Source organism: Triplophysa rosa, linkage group LG9 (assembly GCF_024868665.1).
Source record: "Triplophysa rosa linkage group LG9, Trosa_1v2, whole genome shotgun sequence".
In the NCBI taxonomy this organism is placed as follows: Eukaryota; Metazoa; Chordata; class Actinopteri; order Cypriniformes; family Nemacheilidae; genus Triplophysa; species Triplophysa rosa.
Genome location: NC_079898.1, coordinates 26,912,126 through 26,934,826, shown reverse-complemented (window position 1 = coordinate 26,934,826; position 22,701 = coordinate 26,912,126). Strand labels below are relative to the sequence as shown.

At 39.8% G+C, this 22,701-nt stretch overlaps 1 protein-coding gene across 2 annotated transcripts; it reads right to left on the bottom strand.

The window, feature by feature from the left end:
- Positions 1 to 1,517: 1,517 nt before the first annotated feature.
- On the bottom strand, positions 1,518 to 22,445 carry valopa (vertebrate ancient long opsin a). Of its 2 annotated transcripts, XM_057342748.1 has the most exons (6): positions 21,437 to 22,445; positions 20,045 to 20,255; positions 18,715 to 18,832; positions 18,250 to 18,489; positions 13,220 to 13,455; positions 1,518 to 1,941 (listed from the first exon to the last, which is right to left on the bottom strand). In XM_057342748.1, the coding sequence occupies exons 1-6, from the start codon at positions 21,774 to 21,776 to the stop codon at positions 1,920 to 1,922; spliced, it is 1,167 nt and encodes a 388-aa protein (XP_057198731.1). In that variant the 5' UTR covers positions 21,777 to 22,445; the 3' UTR covers positions 1,518 to 1,919. The 2 variants fall into 2 exon arrangements, with proteins under 2 accessions (XP_057198731.1, XP_057198732.1); XM_057342749.1 differs by lacking the exon at positions 1,518 to 1,941 and having other exon boundaries at positions 13,241 to 13,450.
- Between the last annotated feature and the right edge of the window lie 256 nt (positions 22,446 to 22,701).

Here is a 22,701-nt window from a genome sequence, read left to right as displayed (position 1 = left end):
ATGACTGTTTATTCAGTCCCCACTATGATAGATAATCTGCACACGCGCACACACACACACACACACACACACACTCACTCACTCACTCACTCACTCACTCACTCACACACACATCCTCAGACACACAAACACACACACACACACACACACACACACACACACACACACACACACACACATACTCACTCACACATGTTGGGTTTCCATGTTTTATGGGGACATTCCATAGACACAATGGTTTTTATACTGTACAAACTGTATATCATATTCCCTCCCCCTAACAATCACACACAACTGTCTGCTCTTTTACATTTTCACAAAAGTTCATTCTGTATGATTTATAAGCTTGTTTCCTCATGGGGACCAAAAAATGTCCCCACAAGGACAAGGGTTTTGGATATTGCCATCTTTGTGGGGACATTTTGTCCCCATACCGTAGGGTTTACCCTTCCACACACACACACACACACACTCACGCATACATCCTCAGACACACACACACACACACACACACACACAGAGGTGTGATATAATTATGTGTGGAACAGAAAATGTTTCTCTGTAGAACGTCTTTCAAGGTGCAGTGAAAGTAAGTGTGTCTTAGTGTCCGGCCGTCAGAATGTCAGCACACGTCTCTTCTCTCTCACTCAATTACTGTTGCTCATGACTTGACCAAAACGTGTTAATAACTGTCAGGAGATGCGATATGACAATATATGTGTACACATACAGTACTGTATATACAGTGTAATAATATACTGGAAAGTATGATGTGGAGTATTAGCACACGGTTGCATCTGTCGCGATCTGTCACGACCGGGAGGTGTGACAGCGAGGAGAAGAACCCAATTGCAGGCAGGCGGTGGTGAAGGGGTTAACAAATACTTTATTTGAACAAAAAACAAAACACCCATGAGGGGGCAAAATCGCAGGAAAAAATAACTAAAATTAAACACGACACAACGTCTTACAAAACACGGAAGGGTAAATAACAACACGTATCCACAGGCAAGACAGGACTCAGGAACACGGGCAAACTACGAAGACTCTTCACATACAGGCAAGTACAACAGCACATAAGTACACGGTACACTGAATACAATCACCGAGCACAGGACAATGAAACATGAGGGCATTTCATAGGGAAGACAAACGAGGGACGATAACACAGGGCAGGCGAGGGTAATGAAACACGGCAGGGAAGCAATACGGGAAACGAGAGGGGCGGGGCCAATGACGAGACACGAGAAAGCACATGGGCTGTCAAAGGCAAACACCCCATGACTTTCTCACATTAAACATAAGGGGTCTGTCACGATCCTGCCACAAGACTAGAAAATCCTGAACAAGAAGGCAGGACCATGACAGCATCATCACTCTTGTCCATCGGCTGGTTCAGGGTTCCTGGAGGACGAGACACTTTCACTGCTAAGTGCTCTCTCAGGAGAAAAAAACATACTTGTGCAATGATTGTATTCAAGCAACCCATCAAAACCAAAAAAGAAAGTCATGGCCAAAAGATCAGCATCTTCACGCTGCACTTCAGAAGGTTTACAGTAAATGTTACCGCATGAATGAATGACACTACTCAACTGGATTTATAGATGAAGGATATGAGGTGGAAACTGATGATGTTTTTATTCCAGCGGCATCATGTTGACATGCGTCCGGGCCGTTTGGAGGGCAGATCTTGAAGGTGGGCTGTTAATCCGTTGGGTGTCATTGAGTTGAAGTGAGCGGGACCTGATGATGCATCGAGGACACACCGGTGACCATGCGGCTGGTAATTGCACCCGAGCTGCGTCTCCAGGGACCTGTGCCAGTGTCCACGGGTGGTACGCATCCATTTCTTTTCCTCATTTGATTATATTCTTTTGTTTTGTCTGTCTGTCGTCTACATCTTCATGAGCAGATGCGCTTTATTTTAGATGTGGAGAACGTCTGAAAAATGAAACCACAACTTTAAAGGGAAAGTTCACCTAAAAATGAAAATTCTTTCATCATTTACTCACCCTCAGGTTCTTTCTAACCTGTGTCATTTTCTTTGTTCTGGTGATAACAAAAGAAGATATTTAGAAGAATGTTTGCCATTTTCAGTTCAGGGACATGATTCAAAATTGTATACATTTGTTGATGAGATAATTGAAGAATTTAAGAAAACAAACAGTTCTTGGGCACCTTTGACTACCATTTCGTTTTTCCTACCATGGTAGTGAATGATGTCCCGGAACTGAGAATTATGAACATTTTTCAAAATATCTTTCTTTGTGTTCATCAGAACATGTGATCACATGTGGAGACATATCACCACGTTGCACATGTCATCCCATGGGTTTCACATGGGGTCACACCAAAATGTTCCAAAAAACACACATTTCAATACGTGATCACATTTCATGTGTCTTTTCTGTAAGGGCACGAAACACACTCAAATTCTCTCTCTCTCACACACAAACACACAATTAACTGTAACACTCTCTCTTGAACACACACACACACACACACACAGACAGAGAGATCAAATAAAAGCACTTCTGTAATTTTCTACATCAGAACTTGTATTCACACGGTCAGATCTGATCTTTAATCCTCTGCTGTACCTCATTATTTTCATTTCTATTAAACACGCGGTCTTGTGTCATTACATCAGGATTGTAGAAATCCATCAGAGGTTTCACGTCCTTTATAATCCTCTGACATCCAATCAGTGTTGGGTAAGTTACTCTGAAAAAGTAATGAATTACTAGTTACTTCTTACATATTCAATAGTGTAATTAGATTACTGTACAAATTACTCCCTCTAGATCTCTTGATGTAGGATATAGAAAGTAATTAGTAATAAGTAAAGTGATTCAATGATAGACATGAAACGGCTCTTTTAATTCATTCAAATAAATAATATAAAACTACATAAAGTACTCTTATTAACTGCCCAAAGTGTACAGATGTGAGAATTATACATTAAAGCACAGATTTTAAAGTTAGACTTTGAATTTTGATGTCAATTCCACTATTGCACACACATATATTACACAAGTATTTAGTTTAATTACATCAGAAGTAACTGTGATTAAATTACAGAAAAATTAGAGTAATCCCTTACTTTACTTTTTCAAGGGAAAAGTAAATAAATTACAGTAACTAGTTACACCGAACACTGCATCCAATACAGGAACACGTCCTGATGGAGAAGAGCTCTAGTTAAAATGATTTCCATCAGAATCTCTCAGAATCTGTCTCCTAATGACTCAAAGAATGTTTTCCTTCAATGAACGTTCATCTTGTGTTTACAGTCTGCCGTTTTCATACACGAGTTCTCTTTACTTCTGCCTGTAGGAGAGGATCATAACTTCACGCTCTTCATGATCATGTGATTTCATTATGACACAGTGATGCTTTTTGTTGTTAAAAAAATGACGATTGCAGTTATTAACAAAATTAAATCTGAATATTGATGTAAAGGTGTTTGCTTAAATAACTCAAATTAGCTTTGTAGTTTTAATGACATTCATGATTACAGTAATATTGATCACGTGACTTTTGGACTGTAGTGTATCCCACATGCACTGCACGCGGTTTAATCTTCTGTTGTGATGAATGAAGTCTTTTCTTGACTCGTTAAGAATGAAAATATCTGTTGTGTTTTTTGTTTGTGAGCGAACCGGACGTCATCGTTATAAAACACAAACAGTCAGCAGTACATATCAGTCAAGTGTCTCATTCTGTGATTATCTTTGCATTTCTTGTAATCGATGATAACTGGCTGTTATTTATTGTGTGTTGTTAGTGAATGTGAGTCATTGGCTCTTTGTCTCGGTTTTAAATGTTCGATGCAGTAATGAAGCTTCAGGATTGATCTGTCAGCGCTCTGAGCGGAGCGTCTCGCCACAATCTCAAATCACAAATCTCGTGCGTGTGTGTGTGTTCATGTTTGAACAATATTTTTTACAAATCTAAAAATGCAAAAAGTGTTCTATGATCTTTAGGTTTAGGGATAGGGTTAGGGATAGGGGATAGAATATACAGTATAAAAACATTACGCCTATGGACTGTCCCCACGGGGATAGTCAACCAGACACGTGTGTGTGTGTGTGTGTGTGTGTGCGTGCGTGCGTGCGTGCGTGCGTGCGTGCGTGCGTGCGTGCGTGCGTGCGTGTGTGTGTGTGTGTGTCATTCACGTCTCTTTCACTTGCTGCGTTCAGCTTCATGTGTGTTATAAACTCTGCAGAAATGTGCTTACAAAGTCAGTATTACAGGGTGAAGTAGTTAGTTAGTTGAGGATGGATAGATTGAGTCCATACTGTATCTTCAGATCTTCAGTGTTTGTCCTCTTTGCAAAGAGGCTTTGGTAAAGTCATGTGAGAGGTTGTGAGCTTATTTCATGTTTAATTCATGTCGTCTCTGTTCTCTGTCCAGACATCCTGAAGCAAATACTGGGAGAAAACCGTGGACAGACGCTGCCGCGAAACTCATACATAAAATATACAGCCACTATTGCATATTCCTATTCCTGGACTTTGAAAAGACACAATATCACATTCTACACAGTTTCTGACCAGTCTCGTGGGGTTTTTATGTGGTTTAAACAGGTCTGGCCGGTCATGGGGTTCACCTGATGTTAGTTGACCTAACCTCAGAGATCAGCTAACAGGTTTAGGAGGTTTGTTTAAGTTGTCTTTTGCTGTCTTTGAACAGAGGGTTCAAATCAGCTCTAGACTGAGTTTAAAGGGGTTGTGAAGTCATTTTCTGATTTTCCTTGATTTTTCTGACAGTTAAAAGGTCATTATACTATAAAAATATCCGGTACATTTCAGAACTCAGAACTTCCTTGATATTCCAAAAACAGCTTTCATCAAAACCAAGGTCAGAATACCAATCATTTTGAAACGTGTGTGACTATGACGTCATAGAAATGCGAAAGACCACCTCTGCAGAAGATCCACAACTTTGTTTTAGCCCCACCCACCTCATATGGCATGTAGAAGGTAAAATAAGACATATTTTAAAGATTGGCTAACATGCTATGTCATGCATTCTGACTTCTTTACACAGCTGAACTTGCTGGCTTCTCTTGCTTAACATGGTCAACTTGTTTAAAAAGTTGGACGTATGACGTAGTATTTCTGTGCTGGATACACTCCCCCAGCACTCCAACTTGTTTCGGAAAGTTTTTTATAAGTCTGGATCCCTGTTTCATAACAGGGATCCTATTCTGTTTATTGGCCATTCTCCCGGAAAAGCCATACGCCAACCAGTGGGCAAAAGAGCCCGCCCATGCGCGATCATGCGTCAACCTGCCAGTGTGAGAAAAGGCAGCACGCCCATCAATGCCGCTTCACTTGGCTGACGGAAGGTCAGCTGTGTTTGTTTGTTCACTGCATTTGGGTGATGAATGTTCAATAAACGGTGGATATAACGCTGGATTTGGAGATGGTTTGAATCTGATATATGGAGCCGTCCCAGTCTAAAAGATGCCGGACATGAACTGCACGCAGTAAGTCAAATTAAGTCATATGTCTGTGTTTTGTTGGCAATCGGCGTGTACGTGCATAATGTAAACAACACGAAGGGATTAATGCGATGATGTATTGTGTGCTCGTGCTGTAGTTGTATACCCCTGCACACCTCCAGCAGCTCATATTTTTCCGGAAATCTGTCTTTTATAAATTTGATCAAACTAAATACTCTTCGAAGATACGACGTATGCAATACTACTCTACAGGCACTCAAGATTAATATGAGATTGGCAGAAACTGCGTGTGCTACCTCATCTTTAAGTCAATGTACAGTGTGTGCTGATGGCTTTTGTTGAGACTGTAAAAGTGTAGTATAAGCACATATTTCATGGCTTAAAATGATGTAGCTTCTGTATATGTAAAACAGGAAATATATTCCATGTTCTTTTCATTTTATCAGTGTGAAGACCACAATTTATCCGTTTTATTTTTTACATAAGGATTTTTATGTAGTATACACGTGTGTTTTGTTGATTAGTTTGTTTGACAATATTTCTGAGCAGGCATTGAGAGATGATGCTGAAGTCAAAGGTGTTTTCTCAGTGGACAGACGACAACATTCATCCTCTCTCTGATCAGACAGATTGATCTCTGAATGTCGAAGCTGTTAACTGTCATGATTCTGTCCTCTTTGTCATGAGTGTTCTAGTTCTGTTGACAGAGTCGTGACAGTACCATGTCTTTAGTGCTTGTTGTGTTCTGTGTGGAGACACGTGGCCTTTGTTATGACTGTGCCACATGTCCTCCGGTTGTGTCTTTTAGCCCTGCCCCCTTATTTCCCCGTAATCTTCCCCTTAGTGTTTGATTCCCGTCACCTGCCCGTCACCAGCCCACAGCTAGAGGTGTGTTAAAGGATTTTAATGCACTTCGCGGAGGCAACCACTTCTTGGCCTCCACGTCGTGCATTAAAACCCTTTAACACACAGCTATCTGTGGATTATCCCTTACTTATACCACCGGGCTGTTGAATGCTTCATTCTGATTGGCTGACGAACGTTCGACGGGTGTGCATTATTTTTCAGTTAAACGCACACCTATGAAGGTGTTCCAGGTCTGCTGACCGCATTACAGTTCCATATCACTTCGCCAAGTTTAGCCTACTGTCCGCCAGTGAATATGTATCTAACAACAGACAAAGTGACTGGCAAATTCCATTGTCTGAGAAGAAATAACTATTAATATTTATGGACAGCATGAACATTTGAACAACAATGGCGAGAGCACTGTACAGGACTGTTCAGATGAAAAACTAAAGCTTATATCAAAGGTAACGGCAAACTACATGACACAATCAGCGGGTTAAAGATAAAACACGAAGCACAACAACAACATGTTAAATTCATCTGTGGAATGGGTAAACGGGACTTAAAACACACAGCAGGAAGCTTTCTATGCCACTGCGAGAACCGCAGCTGGCGCAGAAACCTCCGTGTCACTTTTTTCTCTTAATACTTTTCTTATACGACAGGGGTGTTAAATACGACGAAAACAAATCAAATATAGATACTTGTCTTTTCACTCTCAGTGAAGCAAATGCGGGTGCACGTGCACTGTCTGTCTTCCTCTCGCTCTCGGAAAACTGCATATGCAGCTCAAGCAACGCCTTCAGATGAGATGCGTAAGAAATTAGTCCTACCAGCAAGAGCATTCCGGGACAAATACCATACAAATGTCTTGAGATAAAACATCGGAACAACGTCTTGTGGTGTTGTGACCGTGGTATAAGCGGAATAATTGACTCCGGTCCGTTCAATTATCGAAAGTTAATGCACACCCGAGGTGTAACTCCGCTTCGCGTCGTGGCCGCATTACCACCTCGGGGTGTGCATTAACTTTCGATAATTGAACGGCCCGTCGTCAATTATTCCTTACGTAAATAATGAGAATTGGTCCCTATTCTAAAGTGTGACCAAACACTCCTAAAATGAAAGGTGAAACAAAAGGTTCTTCACAGCAATCTCATAGAAAACCTTTCAGTCAAAGGTTCTTAAAAGAAGTATTTCTTTCTCATCTTTTCAGAGTCTAAAGAACCCTGACCACAACAAAGATTCTTTTGTGAAACAAATGGTTGGCATCACGTGGCGCCTTCAGTTCAATCTTGCACAACACTTGTAAAACTAAAGTCTGAAAACTTACTGTATGTGATTGTGTCTATATGAGTTTCATGAATTATGTTGTGCAATATTAGAATATTATCAGAAGACATGTAGCTTATCTAATATAATGACATCAAGCCATTGTTCTTGTGGTATGTGCTCATTATTCTGCGTCTCTTACAGAAATCACACAGGCAGTTTGGCTTGGAAGTCGAATCAGGTCAGTGTGTCCAAACCATTCAAAGAACATGAAACACTAAATGACATTTAAAGAGCCTGAGGTGCTTCCGGTTACAGCTGCTAATGTATATTTGCTTAAAACAAGCAAAAAAATTCTGCCAATGGGTTAAGCAAATATTCACTGAAATGTCATATTTTTTGTCTAAAAACAAGATTTATTTTCTGTGCTCATTTTGCTCATCAAGAAAATGCATCTTGATTCAAGAATTTTTAGACATTTGTACTGGAAAAGTCACTTTTTGAAGTGCGGATGCCGGGTTCTGTGTTTCACAGACTGAAATGGTTTGGATTGAATCCTTCCTTCAAATATTTTCTAATCATTGAGACAGACATTTAGGGATTCGATTAAATAAGCAATGTTTGTATACGCTCTTCTTCATCACCTTCTATTCATTTATCATACTAACAGCAAAAAGAAATCTGATATATGAACTCGTCCTCCTGCCAGCTCCGAGCTCAACTCTGGACTTGTGTTCTTCATGATATGAGGAAAACCAGCTATCTATCTCTAGTAGATGAGTGCTTTTAGAGTGGAGGTGACCGTTTGCCATTGATTTCTGCTGGATTATGAGACACGTCTGAGTGGTTTCTAGTGCGATACACGTAGAGTACAGCCGACACATCTGATCGGAACTATTAATACTGACTGACACATCCAAAGCCTGTTTCTCACACGAACGGCCATCATGCAGGAAAACATGTGACTCTTCTGTGTTCACACAGGCATGAAAGTTTATGTGTGTGTAGTCTGAGCAGAGTTGAAGTAATCTGTGATAGGAGTGTTTTAGATTGTGCTGTTCACTGGTCTTTGTTAAGGTTGTATGTGTGTGATGTTGGGCTGTAGAGGTGAATTGGAGGAGTGGATTTGTCCGTGCAGAGTAATTTATCATCTCTCTGTGTGATCTTCCCTGGGCACTGTGTGTTTCTGTGGAAGTGTGGACTAAATAGGACAAGCCGGAGGAAAAGTCCTAATGATGTTCCAGCAGCACATAGACCTGTGTGATGTCTGTAAAACTAAATCAAAATTCGCTGTCAAAATTAACACTGGTAGTCACATTTTAGTCATCCCCATCATTTTAGTTTTAGTCTAGTTTTAGTCGACGAAACATGAAAAACATTTTAGTCGAATAAATATACATTATATTTAGTCTACTAAAATCTAAATGGTTTAAATCATTTACTTGGCGTAATTAAATGTTCCATACAAAGATTCAACTGTTTTGACATAATTTACTTCACCTTAGAATGAAATAAAACCAGGTCATTACCTTTATTTTTCAGAAAACTTCAGTAACTAGATTTGCATTGTTGGAACACAGAATATTAGACCATGAACGACATGTTCCAGTTCATTCAATCCCATTTGACTCAATTGACTCGTAAGTAGGGCGTGTTCATTCAGTTCATTCAACCAATGAAACGCTCTGACACGGCTCACACTCAAAGGCTATTGGCTCATGGCATGTCTCTTCGAAGAAAGAGCGCACTGTCTTTGCCTGATACAGCAATGAATGAGAATAGCTTTCATATAAATTGTATTACATTTCTTTAGTCATGCAGACATGTTACTTATTTGGTTCTAATGTACAGTTCGACTCACTTCATCACTTCTATCATCAGTAGAGGACAGCGCTGGTTTCTTTTGGCTGACTCTATGTTGCATTTCACGTTATGCAGCAGCTCGTGTTCAGTTAACATAGGCGCATATAAAAACACTTGAGCTCCATCGTCATGTGTTTCGGGGTGACTCGCCTGCAGTCGCGCTTCAAGTTTGCGGCGTTTTACCGGCGATTGTGAAGAAAATAAGCCGCTTTGTAACCCGCGTGGAGACACAGAATACATGTGTGTGCTTCCCCTTCTCCCAGAGACTTCTCTCTACCGTTTATATGAGATGAGCACATGCGCGCAAACTGATGTCCGCCAGGTGGGACAAGAATATTCTCGTCTCGTTTTTATTAGTTGACGAAAATGTCAGTATATTTTTATTACAGTTTTCGTTATCATGCATTCATTTTTATTTAGTTATCGTCTCGTTTTCGTCAGTGAAAACATGTCGTTAACGAATACTTTTCGTCATAGTTTTCGTCAACGAAATTAACACTGGTCTGTACTTCACGTGTGCTTGATTATTCACATGTACCCTGATGAAATAATGCTCCAGTACAGTAGTGCTGAATGTAACTAGTTACTAAGTAATTAGTTACTGTAATTTAATTACTGTTTCCCTTGAAAAAGTAAAGTAAGGGATTACTCTTATTTTTCTGTAATTTAATCACAGTTACTTCTGATGTAATTAAACTAAATACTTTATGTAAAGTTAGACTTTGAATTTAGATGTCAATTCCACTATTGCTCACACATAAATTACACAAAGTATTCTTATTAACTGCCCAAAGTATACAGATGTGAGAATTATTCATAAAGCACGGATTTTAGTTTTATATTATTTATTTGAATGAATTAAAAGAGCCGTTTCATGTCTATCCTTGAATCACTTAACTAATTAAGGTTGATATAGGATACAGAAAGTAATTAGCAATAAGTAACTAAATACTTTTTGGAGAGAGTCATTTGTACAGTAATTGAATTACACTATTGAATATGTCATTAGTAACTAGTAATTAATTACTTTTTCAGAGAAACTCACCCAACACTGCTCCAGTTCAAGTACTAAGTACACTTTTAAAAATTTTTATTAACATTTTACCTTAATTTTTAATTAATTAATGTAAAAAAACTGTCAATTCAAGTGTGTAAATAAGAGAAAATATAAGCGTTATAAGGTGGCAGGCTGTTAAAATAGACAATATACTGTATATTACAGACAACTGCAGTTCTGGAGCAGAATAATGTCATCATCAATCTTTTGGCTGGCGAGACTAAAACTCTTGTGTGAGTGACTGGAAAACCCTCTTGTCAAACAGGGACAAAGTTTTGGCAGTTTTTGGGACCGATAGTGTGTGCAGTAATAATTCCAGCACTGAGAAAGACAATATATATAACACAGTTTTATTGAGTACTGACTTTCCAATATAAAGTAGATGATTTTAGTCACATTCAGTATGGACTATTTACAGAAATACTTTTTTAATGGCGTAAGTTTCCTATAGCTTCTGAAAATATGACTTTACTTCAGCAATGCAAAATATAGACAGCAGATATTTGATGAAAAATACTGTAGAATAGAACCTGATTGTAGTAGAAATTGTTTTGACGTTAAGAAGTGCCTGATAAATCCCAGAATAGAAAGGTAAGGTAGAAAGTAACGTGCACGCACGTGTGTGTGTGTGCGTGCGTGCGTGTGTGGTGTGTGTGTCATCATATAATGTGTTGAAAAACAGAATGTTTCATTCATTTTAATTGAATTCATAGATAAATGGCAGTGGATTTCAGTGTGTAAAGGGTTAAAGAGACAGAGGATGTTTAAAGTGTTGGCACAATCGCTGACTTTAACTGGCATGTGTTCTTCATGTGATGCCAACACTGAATAATGTGTGAGTGTGTTTTCATCCCACTTTTTTTCACTACTACACTACTGATCATTGAAGCTGAAAGTGAAACACCTTCAGTATGATGTGCAGGTCGTTGGCACTTGTGATAGTGAGTCATCAGGTTTTGTGTGCTGCTGCATATCAACGTCATAACTTAACTTCATCCTTGCTGTGGTTAAATCTCGAAAGGGCCCCAAATCTAGGCCTTTTATAAAATGTAATATAAATCTTAGGAGTCCACAGAATGTGTCTATGAAGTTCCAGCTCGAAACTGTCACGGTTCTGTTATGTTTTGTTCTGTTCCCGTTTTGCCTGTGTTCATTCATTAGTTTGCATAGTTGTTAATTAGTCCCGCACCTGTTTCTGTTTCCCTGTGTATTTGAGCCCTGTGTTTTGCCCCGTTTGGTTGTCCGGTATTGTTGACAAAAATACACCACAGATCTTTTATTATACTGTGCCCTAAATGTCCATTTTTGCCTGTGAGGAAAAACACGCCGTTTTGGTGTGTCTCTTTAAATGCAAATGAGCTGCTGGTCTCCGCCCCCTTTCCAGCAGAAAGCGCAGGGATGTGTGAGCCTGTGCTGAGGAGAATAGTCACAAAAAGTGAATGAGAAACTTCTTATAGAAAACAATGTGTTTGGTTTTTAAAGATAAGTCAAAGTACAGGGCAAACGTATCGTTTGTTTAAAAACTGAACACACTGTTTCTGAGTGAACGGACAAACACGTCACATCTATCAAAACGGAAAACATGCTCTCTAAGAGTGAATTCACAAACACGTTATATCTTTACAACGTGCACATTTGCACATTTAAAAAAACCAAACACGTCATATCTATAAAAACGGAATGCCTTCTCTCTGAGTGAATACACAAACACGTTATATCTTTACAACGTGCACATTTGCACATTTAAAAAAACCAAACACGTCATATCTATAAAAACGGAATGCCTTCTCTCTGAGTGAATGCACAAACGCGTTATATCTTTACAACATGCAAAATGTTTTTTTTAAGTGACAATACACAGGACAAACACGTCATATCTATAAAAGGGGAAAACATGACCCATTATGAATCCAGCATTTCACTAACATTGGTTTGTGAAGCAGCACGGTGTAAAGTGACGTCACCTGATGTCTTCTGCACATTCCGTTGAGAAATAAAACGAATCCGCAGCGTCTTCAGAGGCCTTGCCTCCAACAACAAAACACCTTGTTTGCTCACAAAACATTCTTGTAGCTCACTGTAAGTAGTCCGACATGAAAACAACGGCGGACAGTGTAGAACTCGAGGAGGGCGGAGACAGCAGAGTCCATCAGAGGTCATGGGGAGGGCTCGAGGCTCTTGGTGTTTTGAGTCAGATCCGTCGCTTTTCACTGAATACTTGCTGTTTCGAGTCTTACGAAAGCCTTACCCTAACCTAACTCTAACCATCTAAACTACCTATGGCAAATAACACGGCCGCGTGATGACGTCAGACTGGAAACACCAAGGATTTAGAGAGCCGAGGGCTCAATCAATGTGACGTCAGGTACTGAGAGAATGCCAACAGCTCCTTCAAGAGGTCTGTTGAGGTTTATCAGGGATTTTAAAAAAATGAAGGGCTGTATTTGTATCATTCTAGCGTGGTTCTGTACACACACTCCTGACACAGATATGTTCAAACAACATATAAAAGTGCAGTTTCTGGATTGGGGCTCTTTAAATGATCTTTTTAAAGTAGACTGATGAGTTTTGTGTAGTTTTCTGTGGTAAATGATGCTTCAACAGTCTTACACTTCTGCTGTAAGACCTTATTCACTATATGAATGTCTGCACATGTCAAAGTTCAGTACATTAGTTAGAAAAGTCACGTGGAGTGCGTTTGTGCTCACATGGGACAGACTTTGTTCTCAGGAATGGGAAGTTGACCGAAGAGGCTACATTCGCTGGGCTGTTCTTCAGGTTTGGATTGAACGGGTCCGGCCGCTGGGATCTGGGCGGCGATGGCTGACATCTCTCCTGTGTGGCTTTCATTGGTCAGTCCCACACGTTCGGTGGTCTGATTCACGTTTCCGTCGATGGTGCTGATGTCTCTGCAGCTCGCCAGCTGAATCAGACACTTCCTAAACTGAGCAGATCATCACACGTGAGCGTTCCTTAACTTTAATATACAGACATTTTCACACATCTCATGTAGATTGTGTTTATTTGTGTTTCAGTTCTGAGTCTGTTTCATTTTTGCTGCGTTCAGCACTGACACCTTAAAAATACACAAGACATTTTTATCAGCACAATCTTTTGCAATATATGCTTTAATGAAATAACTTAGAATATTCAGTCACTCTGTTATTCTGAGCTTTACATGAACTAACGTAATATCAAGTGTACTGAAAGTGTTGTTCTGCAACACTGCTTGGGACTTATTTAGTCAAAGTTTTTTAAATGTAACAGTAGCAAACTTTGAGTACTAATACTAATACTTTACTAGTTCAACACTTGTAGCACATGTGTAGTTACTGAAAGTACACTTTTAAAGTACACTTGAAATATACCTCTAAGTGTACTTGACAGTCCAAAGCCACTCAAAGGCACTCAAAGTGGATCAAAAGTAGACTGAAAGTATTTCTGGATGTGTGTTCAGTCTCGTGTAAATGTAGTTCATCATGATGAGGTCATAATTGTCAAGTAATCATTAATTGTTTCCACATTAACAGAGTGTTTCACAGCTGACCTGCTGTTGTTCTGTCACTGTTCATTAGCACTCATTAGTGTACTTCTCCAGAACTTACTTTAAAACATATGAGAGTGCTTGTTGCTCATTGAACTTTACATAATAAGGAGAATTTGCTGCGGTCGGTTCAACGGGGAAATAACGAATCTGCACAATGTAGTTCACACACACACAAACGTCTGGTTTATTATCCCCGTGGGGACAGTGCATAGGCGTAATGGTTTTCATACTGTACAAACTGTGTATTTTATCCCCTAACCCTAAAGATCATAGAAAGCTTTTTTGCCCATGCGGACCTCAATTTTGTGACAGGAGTCCCCATGAGTTTGCGTGTGTGATCAGGTTTAGGTCCCCATCGGGATATAAAAACAAGGCCAAACACACACACACAGGTTTGTTTTCATTTCTCTTCATTTTAGCCATGCATTACTTGGCAGACAAATCTTTGATATTTTATTTTATATCCTGTCAATAGTCGTTTTTTGGAGGTTCCTCAGACTTCATGGAGAGATGGACATGGTTTTGTGCGTTGGCTAAATATTGTGCAATGGTTGTGGACAGAATTCAGATGTCACAGTGTTTCTCTCGGCTTGAGTTGTGCACACACACTGACAGTTCCAGTTCAGCCATCTGACTGACAGCTCGCTGCCAAACCGAGTTTACATCAAATAACCTCCACAACTGCTCAATAATTCATTATGCTTTCTGTTTGACTGCAGCCGGTTTGATCCACAACCGGAGGTATTTATTTATATTTAATTTCTATTATTTATGTCAAATATGTCAAATCTAGTCAACCGATGTCATCTCACAGATGCTCACAAACATCTGGCTTGAGGAACATCTATTGCTGGTATTTCTGTCAGCTGAAAGCGAAACTATTTATCAGTGGGACACGGTAAACCTTCCTACTTTAGATGAAAATTTACTTCAGTTTACCAATCACACATGCAAAGGCACTCGATCAGTGTTTAGCGTTAGATGTTCCTTCAGTGCAGAAAACTCCAAATGTGTTTAAGTGATTCGCGAATGAATCGTTCTTTTGAGCCGGTTCTTTTCAGTGAATCAGACTGAACCGTTCTAAACAGTTCACGTCTCCACTAAGCACTTAAACCGTTTTATTATTCAGTTAGAGGGAAAACGAGTAATTCAAGTCATTTGTGATTATTTCGAGTTAGTCACAGTACTGAACTGGTGAAGAGGGAAGTAATGAGCACGAGCGGTTGCAGCAGCCCACCAGTATACACTGAACCGAGAGCCGTCTCCTTCGGACACGTTCCGTTGAGAACCCATGATACTGCGCATGTGTGTCATTTTTAAAGCGAATAAAGAGCTTTTAGTCAGATATTTTATCAAACATCAGAGGTGCGATACTATAAAACACACTGGAAAGATGTTTAGGACTTTATTACTGCTGTATCACTGTATGTACACCGATCTGCAGCGCCGTTTACGTTCGTGCCCCGGCTAGAGCGGTTCTCGTTCTCGAGTCAAGAGCCGGTTGCAACAGCTTTCGATTCAGCAGTACACGAACCAAAGGCTGTTTCTTTCGGAGTCGGACACGTTCGATTGAAAACCGATGAGCCGATAAAACACCCGAAGAAGCTAATCAGAATCTTTAGGAATAGATGCGTTCAACTTAATGCGGCGCTGCGCAAATCTATCAGTGTATGACATTAAAGTACCGCGATAGCGATTCAAGTGCAGATTGCTCCGTATGCATTTGAATTGCTCTCGTGGTACTTTAATGCGATGTGCCAAAACATTTGCACAACCCCACATTAAGTTGAACGCATCTGATCAAACACCTGAAGAAGCTAATCAGCGACTTCTGGAACAGAGTTGGGGCTAAACTCAGCAGGAAAATGGATCTCGCGGGCCAGAGTTGAGAACCACTGGTGTAGTATTTTCATTAGTGGTGGGCGGATCGATCCTGAAGTATCGATACTTTCGATACTGAGGTTGTATCGAAAAGGATCGATCCTAACATAAAAATATCGATACTAATGTGTTTTTAGTTTTTACTACTGATTTTATTTATTTACTAATGTAGCTAATAATTGTATAATGAAGAAAAACTATTTCCCATACACCTAGTTTTGCACACGTTGCTCCTCCCTGCCCTGCTGTGTTTTGTAGTCCGCTATCACGTGACTCAAGCGCAGGAACGCAGACGCCGCTGCAGCCGGCGAAAAGAAGAGGAGCATCTGTGGAGTTTTATCACCTCGGTGAATAAAAACACTGCGAACTGCGATGTATGGCAGTGGGCCTTTGGGGGTAAAAAGCCAAAGATTGAAAGTACTTTATTATTTAAGCACTTTATTTACTTTGTGTCTCAAACAATTGTGTGCACTTTGTTTATAAATTCACTTAAAAAAGTGTAATGAAAGGGAAACGTTAATTTGTTCTATTATTTTGTCTAAACAACACTGAACAAAAACAGAAAAGCAGTTTTAAAATCTTTGTTCTTGAGTAATAATTTTGTCCACTTTGGGTTTTTTTAAAACTAGAGAAGTAGTACTGGGATAATGAGAAATTGTTTTGTTAAATATCGTTTTTCTGTTCTGTTAATCTGATATTGTTACTATTTCCAGTAATAATTTGGTGCAAAGTTCATGTTTGCAAATTCGATTACAGGAATAAATAACTAAATAAATAGATTCATTTGGTTTAAATGATGTCCTGTGTTTTAACATCTACATGATGAATTAGCCTACAGGCACATTAAGAGCACAAATCACAAAATGGTTTAGTGGTCATGAAAATGTATTCAGATTTAGCGTATTAATGATGCATTCATCTGATAAATCATGACATTTCATCTACAGGAAAGTAAATGTAAGTTCAAGTGAATGCTTTTTAAAAGTATAATCGGCAATACTGGCCCTGCATTTACTTGGTATCGGATCCATACTAAATTTTACAGTATCGCCCACCACTAATTTTCATCCCAGCCGGCCGGGATCAAAGACTTGACGCGTTACGCCAGGGCGAGTGATGTCATTACGTCACGGCGTAAAAGAATCGGTGAACCGGTCTTTTGAACCAGTTCATTGAAACGAACTGTCCGAAAGACCCGGTTCGCAGAAAAGAGCTGGACTTCCCATAACTACTCAAAATAATACATATTGGCCCGGTTTCACAGACACAGCTTAGCTTAAGCCAGGACTGTGCCTGAGTTGAATGAAGATATTTAAGTCGCTTTTATAAAAATGCCTTAGAAGAATACATTACTGGTGTGCATCTCGAGACAAAACAATGGCACTCATATATTTTAAGATATTTCTGGGCAAGTTATATTCAGTTAAGACAGGTCACACATTCATTTTAGTCTAGCCTTAAGTCTTAAGCAGAAGACATGGCAACAGGTCAGTTTCTACACTTTCTGTTGTTCTATCGGCTCATGTGCTGTAGGTCTCTGCTACTACTGCATATACTTTTATTCTTTAGATTCATTAAGGCTCTGCTATACATTACTTGTAACAGTCTATGGTTCTACATCTCTCTGGTTCTAAGAGGCTCTGTTGCTATATACTCTAATTCTATAAGACTTTGTTGTATATGGCTCAGGTGCTATATACATATGTCACTGGTTCTGTAGGGCTCTTTTGCTATATACTCTTATTCTAAAGGTATTCTCTGGTACTACTGCATACACTTTTTTTCTTTAGATTCTTTAAGGCTCTGCTATACATTAATTGTAACGGTCTCTGGTTCTATAGGGCTCTGCTGTTATACACTCTTGTTCTATAGGTCTCTGCCACTACTTTATATACTTTAGGCTCTTTATACATGCATTATAAAGGTCTCTGGTTCTATAGGGCTCTGCTGTTATACACTCTTGTTCTATAGGTCTCTGCCACTACTTTATATACTTTAGGCTCTTTATACATGCATTATAAAGGTCTCTGGTTCTATAGGGCTCTGCTGTTATACACTCTTGTTCTATAGGTCTCTGCCACTACTTTATATACTTTAGGCTCTTTATACATGCATTATAAAGGTCTCTGGTTCTATAGGGCTCTGCTGTTATACACTCTTGTTCTATAGGTCTCTGCCACTACTTTATATACTTTAGGCTCTTTATACATGCATTATAAAGGTCTCTGGTTCTATAGCGCTCTGCTACTAGACTTTAATTCTTTAGGTTCTTTAAGGCTCTGCTACGTTTTACAGGAGTATATAATTTACCTGTTTGTTCATGAACACATAAATGATGGGGTTGTAAACCGCTGCTGTTTTGGAGAAGAACGCTGGGACAGCTGCCAGTCGAGGGTCCAGATAAATGCTGGGATGGGCGGTGACCACGACAGAGAAAACAGCGTACGGAGTCCAGGCCACCATGAATGCCACAATCATTACAACCACCATACGGGTCACCTGACGTTCAGGTTTCCTGGCATTTCCCAGCCTCCCATGACTGTTAGACACCTGCAGAGGTGTGTATGAGTGTTGACAACACACATCTGTGTTGACGAAATAATCCAAATACAACATGGTTATACTGAGTGGGGGTGGCTGCTATGATATGACCGTTACTGACATCCTAAAACATGACATTCAGCTTACTAACAGGCTTGAGAGACACTTTTAACACTAGCAATTAGCAATGTTAGAATGTTACAGCAGTGTGACAGATGTTCTGTGCGGACTGACCTTTCTCAACTTCCTCAGCAGTTTGCAGTAACAGACGACGATCACACCCAGCGGAAGAATAAAACAGGTGATGAAGAACGTGATGATGAAGGTGTGATCATGGAACCTGCCGGAATACCTGCACAGGGACATGTCATCTGTGTCATGGTTTATGAACATAAATCTGCTTTCATAAACATAGCGTGATCTTCTGACGATGAAATATACAGTATATATATACACTTCGCTGAAAGTGTATATCTTGAATCAGATCTCAATGAGCCTGTATTGACATGGTTAATGTGCTGACCGATGTGTTGTTGTGGATGTGAACGTATTAATCTCAGTCACGTCACTTTAGAGATTACAGGAGGATGACAGGTGATAAAGTTCAAGCGGGTGTTAAAGCTCAGAAACGCTGTGTACTGTACAACATTTAAAACGGCTCCATCAGCACAACAGAGAAAATCTGAGGCAAAAGCTCTGAGGATGAAAATGTCAAAGGTATAGTGAAGTTTCACCGTGTGGTAAATCCTGCTCGACACGCATGGGTAAAAGAGTCTCATTAGTAGAAAACGGACAGTACATTTGAGCAGAGATAATTGGCCCAATGAGGCAAAAAGTCTCAAATAAAACCGTCCGTGTGATAACAACTCAAGATATAATAAGATCCAAGTTCTGCAGCGCTTGCTTCTTGAAAAAGAAACAACTCTCAGACATTTGGATAATCTGCATATGAAGAACAATGGGAGATTTAAAGCCCCAAACTCAGTTATTTTCTAGTATATTATGGTAGAAAATATAATAATAACAATTCATTGGTCGAGTGGTTCGTGCTCCGACATATGGCGCCGGTGCGTTCCGGGCGACCCGAGTTCGAATCCCGCCTTGTGGTCCTTTCCCGACCCTACCCCCCTCTCTCATCCACTACGCTTCCTGTCCTCTCTACAACCACTGACTCTCAAATGAAGGCAAAAAAACCGCCAAACATATTTCTTTAAAAAAAACATTGTACCCACTCAAAATTCACCGCTCATCTTAATAAAAAGTCTGATTCAGACACTGATGGACATTCTGATTGAAACTGTACAGGTATAACTGATAGGCTTGTTAAAGCTGTAATTATCTTTGTATTAATGTAGATAATGTGTGTGTGTTGCGATTTTACTGTGTACACGTTAAAACTTATAGTGTTAAAAAAGGTCAAATTAACACTCTGAAAGTGTGGATTATATAAACACTGTGTGAGTTCATTTGACCCTTTTTAACACTGGCGATTTTGCTGTGTAGAACTGTCAGAATAGACCAGAGATCAGACACGCTGTGGTTCCTGACTGCTTTGGTTTCTCACCAGTTTGGTTCACAGGTGGTTCCGATGCGGCTGACGGTGTAACTGCACCAGCCCAACACGGGCGGTATGGTCCAGATGAAGGAGAAGGTCCAGACGAACAGCAGACCCAGCGCTGCGTGTTTACCTCTCAGACGAATGTTCCCCAGAGGACGACAGATGACAAAATAACGCTCAAACGCCAGGACGGCTAGAGACCACAACGCCACGATACCTGGAGATTGACAGAGATTTATAGACAAACATATGATTTTGATGATGAATTGTTAACATGCTGTGATGACAGCTCTGACAAACCTGTACAACTTGTACCTTATAATTACAGTAGAAGAGAGAAGAACTCATCCTGTCTGAAAACACTTGAGCTGTAAGAGACTTCTGTCAAACATTTATTCAGTTCTTTTGTCATTTGTTGTTTTGTGGCTCATCTCTTTTAACATTCTGTTTTTTACTAATTTGATCATCTTCAGTCTACAGAATCTGAGGTCAAATCTTCATTTATAAAATAATGATTGATATAAACAGCAACTTTTGCTTTCTGCGACAAAGAGACACTTCAGCCAAAATGATGAATTCAGTCATTTGCTGTCATTCATTTGAAACATTTTCTTTCCACAGAAATACCTAATAATAATAATAACGTCATTCATGTTCGGTGCAACATGAGGATCATTTGAATCTTCATTTTTTGGTAAATGAATCCTTTATTTGTTCATTTCAATAAGCTTTTTCATTTGAATAATTCTTGTGATGTATGATTTGTTTTTGTCCTTCCTTCATTGTTAACGGAATGAGCCTCTGTATGAGTTAAACAATTGACTATTATTATGATTTTTCTGTCTGATGTACTGACTCAGCTTTACTGTACGTCTGATGCTGTGATACATGATCTCACGTCAAACAGAAAATCAACATCAACTTTTGACCCTGGTGATAAAAATAATGCATCTGCTACAGTTATCTGATAGTCTGATCCAGCTTTCACAATCACGGTCACCACCCTGAAGATACTACAGCAAACTCCTGAAAACCAGCATCACAGCTTCAGTCATCTGTAAGTTTATAAATGATAATGAACTTTAATGTGTGCCTTATCTCCTTTTTCGTTGATCATATGTAGTAGGCCTATACATAACGATATCCTACAGAATGTAATGTAATAGAGATTCAAATAGAATTCATGCCAAACTACTGCGATTATTCATCTATCACGTTTTGTTTACAGTCATTTATATATTTAAAACATTATCATTATAGTATCAACTCCATACTTACAATTTGGTTTTGCGCTATTAAAAAGAGTTTGTCAGACTACGACAGAGTTTCTGAACATTAACATATAGGTCTAGAGTATATAAAACAAGGCAATATATAAACCTAGTTTGCATGACTTACCAAAAAATGTGACTGCAAATCCTTCCAAAACACAAGCCCATTGACCCAGGAAGAAATATCCGTGGTAGTTAGTGGCACAACTTATTACCCCTCCAGTCAAGGACACGAGAAAGTCAGCGAGAGATAAATTGACAATGATATAATTCAGAGGCTGTCGCAGCTGCTTGAACCTAAAGGTGACGAGCATCACCGCGCCGTTCTCACAAAGAGACAAAGTCGTCACAATAACCATTAAAACAGCTAAGAACGTATAGTTCCAGGGCTCTACATGTGTCAGGGGTCCGGAGAAAGGATCTTCTGTGTGAATTACACCATTTACTGCCACCTCGAACGATTCCATCTTTTCAAATGAGCAAAAGTACGGGAACAGCACTAGAGCAGCTGAGCGCGGTGCCGGTGCGCATCACATTTGGGAAGTCTGCATGCATTGCCCCGTCACGTCCACTGCACACAGATGCCACTGAGTGTATGACTGTGATACTGTATTTATATACAGTACCAGCTGTCCATAAGTGAGCGAGGGAATAGCCCGAGATCGAAGTGGGTCCGTCCGGTGCTGGACTTGTTGAGTGTCCTGAATCAATTCTCTAGTTGTTTTGTTGTCTTCCCTCAATGCAGTAGCTTTAAATAGGATCGTCATAACAGGTCAAGCACGTAAGCGAGCCTTCATCATCGTGCATGTGAACCTCCTCGAGTTACGCGCGCTCCAGCTTCAACGACCCCGTTTCGTTTCCCAGAAGACTTTTAATGTATTCAAACGTCGGAAGAGATCGTCATCAACGATAAACAATTATTATTAATACATCTTCACTTCGGTCTAAACGCGTTTTATCTACTTGTGCTGAGGTTTGCTCAGAAGTGTTGCGCGCGTCTCACTGCGTAATTCAACAGTCGATGCGCACCGATTCCCCACAACGCAGACAGAGTAACGATTTTGTGGCTTTTGTCGATACCACAGCGATGCTCTTTTTTCACATTGCCTCGTGAATCGTATTTTGTGAATAACTGGATTGTGTGGAGAGCATCGGGGACTCTGGAGATCTCTGGAGAAAACACTGCTGACGTGCAGCTCCATGCAACTGTGTATGCACTGCAAACAAAAAACAAAGTGTTCCAGCCCACAAAAACTGCGATTTGCAAATGTTATAAAACTACAAAAACATGAGATCAACCAGAGATTCATAAAAAACAGGTCAACCTTTCAGAAATATCTCCAGTATGTTGAATTGTTGATCATTCATTTATTTACAGTATATGGAGGACAG

Bases quoted from the DNA above. Each gene is read 5' to 3' on its own strand.
- valopa (XM_057342748.1), bottom strand. From the start codon at position 21,776: ATGGAATCGTTCGAGGTGGCAGTAAATGGTGTAATTCACACAGAAGAT. The intron at 20,256-21,436 runs GTAAGTCATGCA...GTCAATCTCCAG, and splicing joins ATTTGCAGTCACATTTTTTG to GTATCGTGGCGTTGTGGTCT. The intron at 1,942-13,219 runs GTGAGCACAAAC...TTCATTTTTCAG, and splicing joins GAGAACAAAGTCTGTCCCAT to ACGTTCTCCACATCTAAAAT.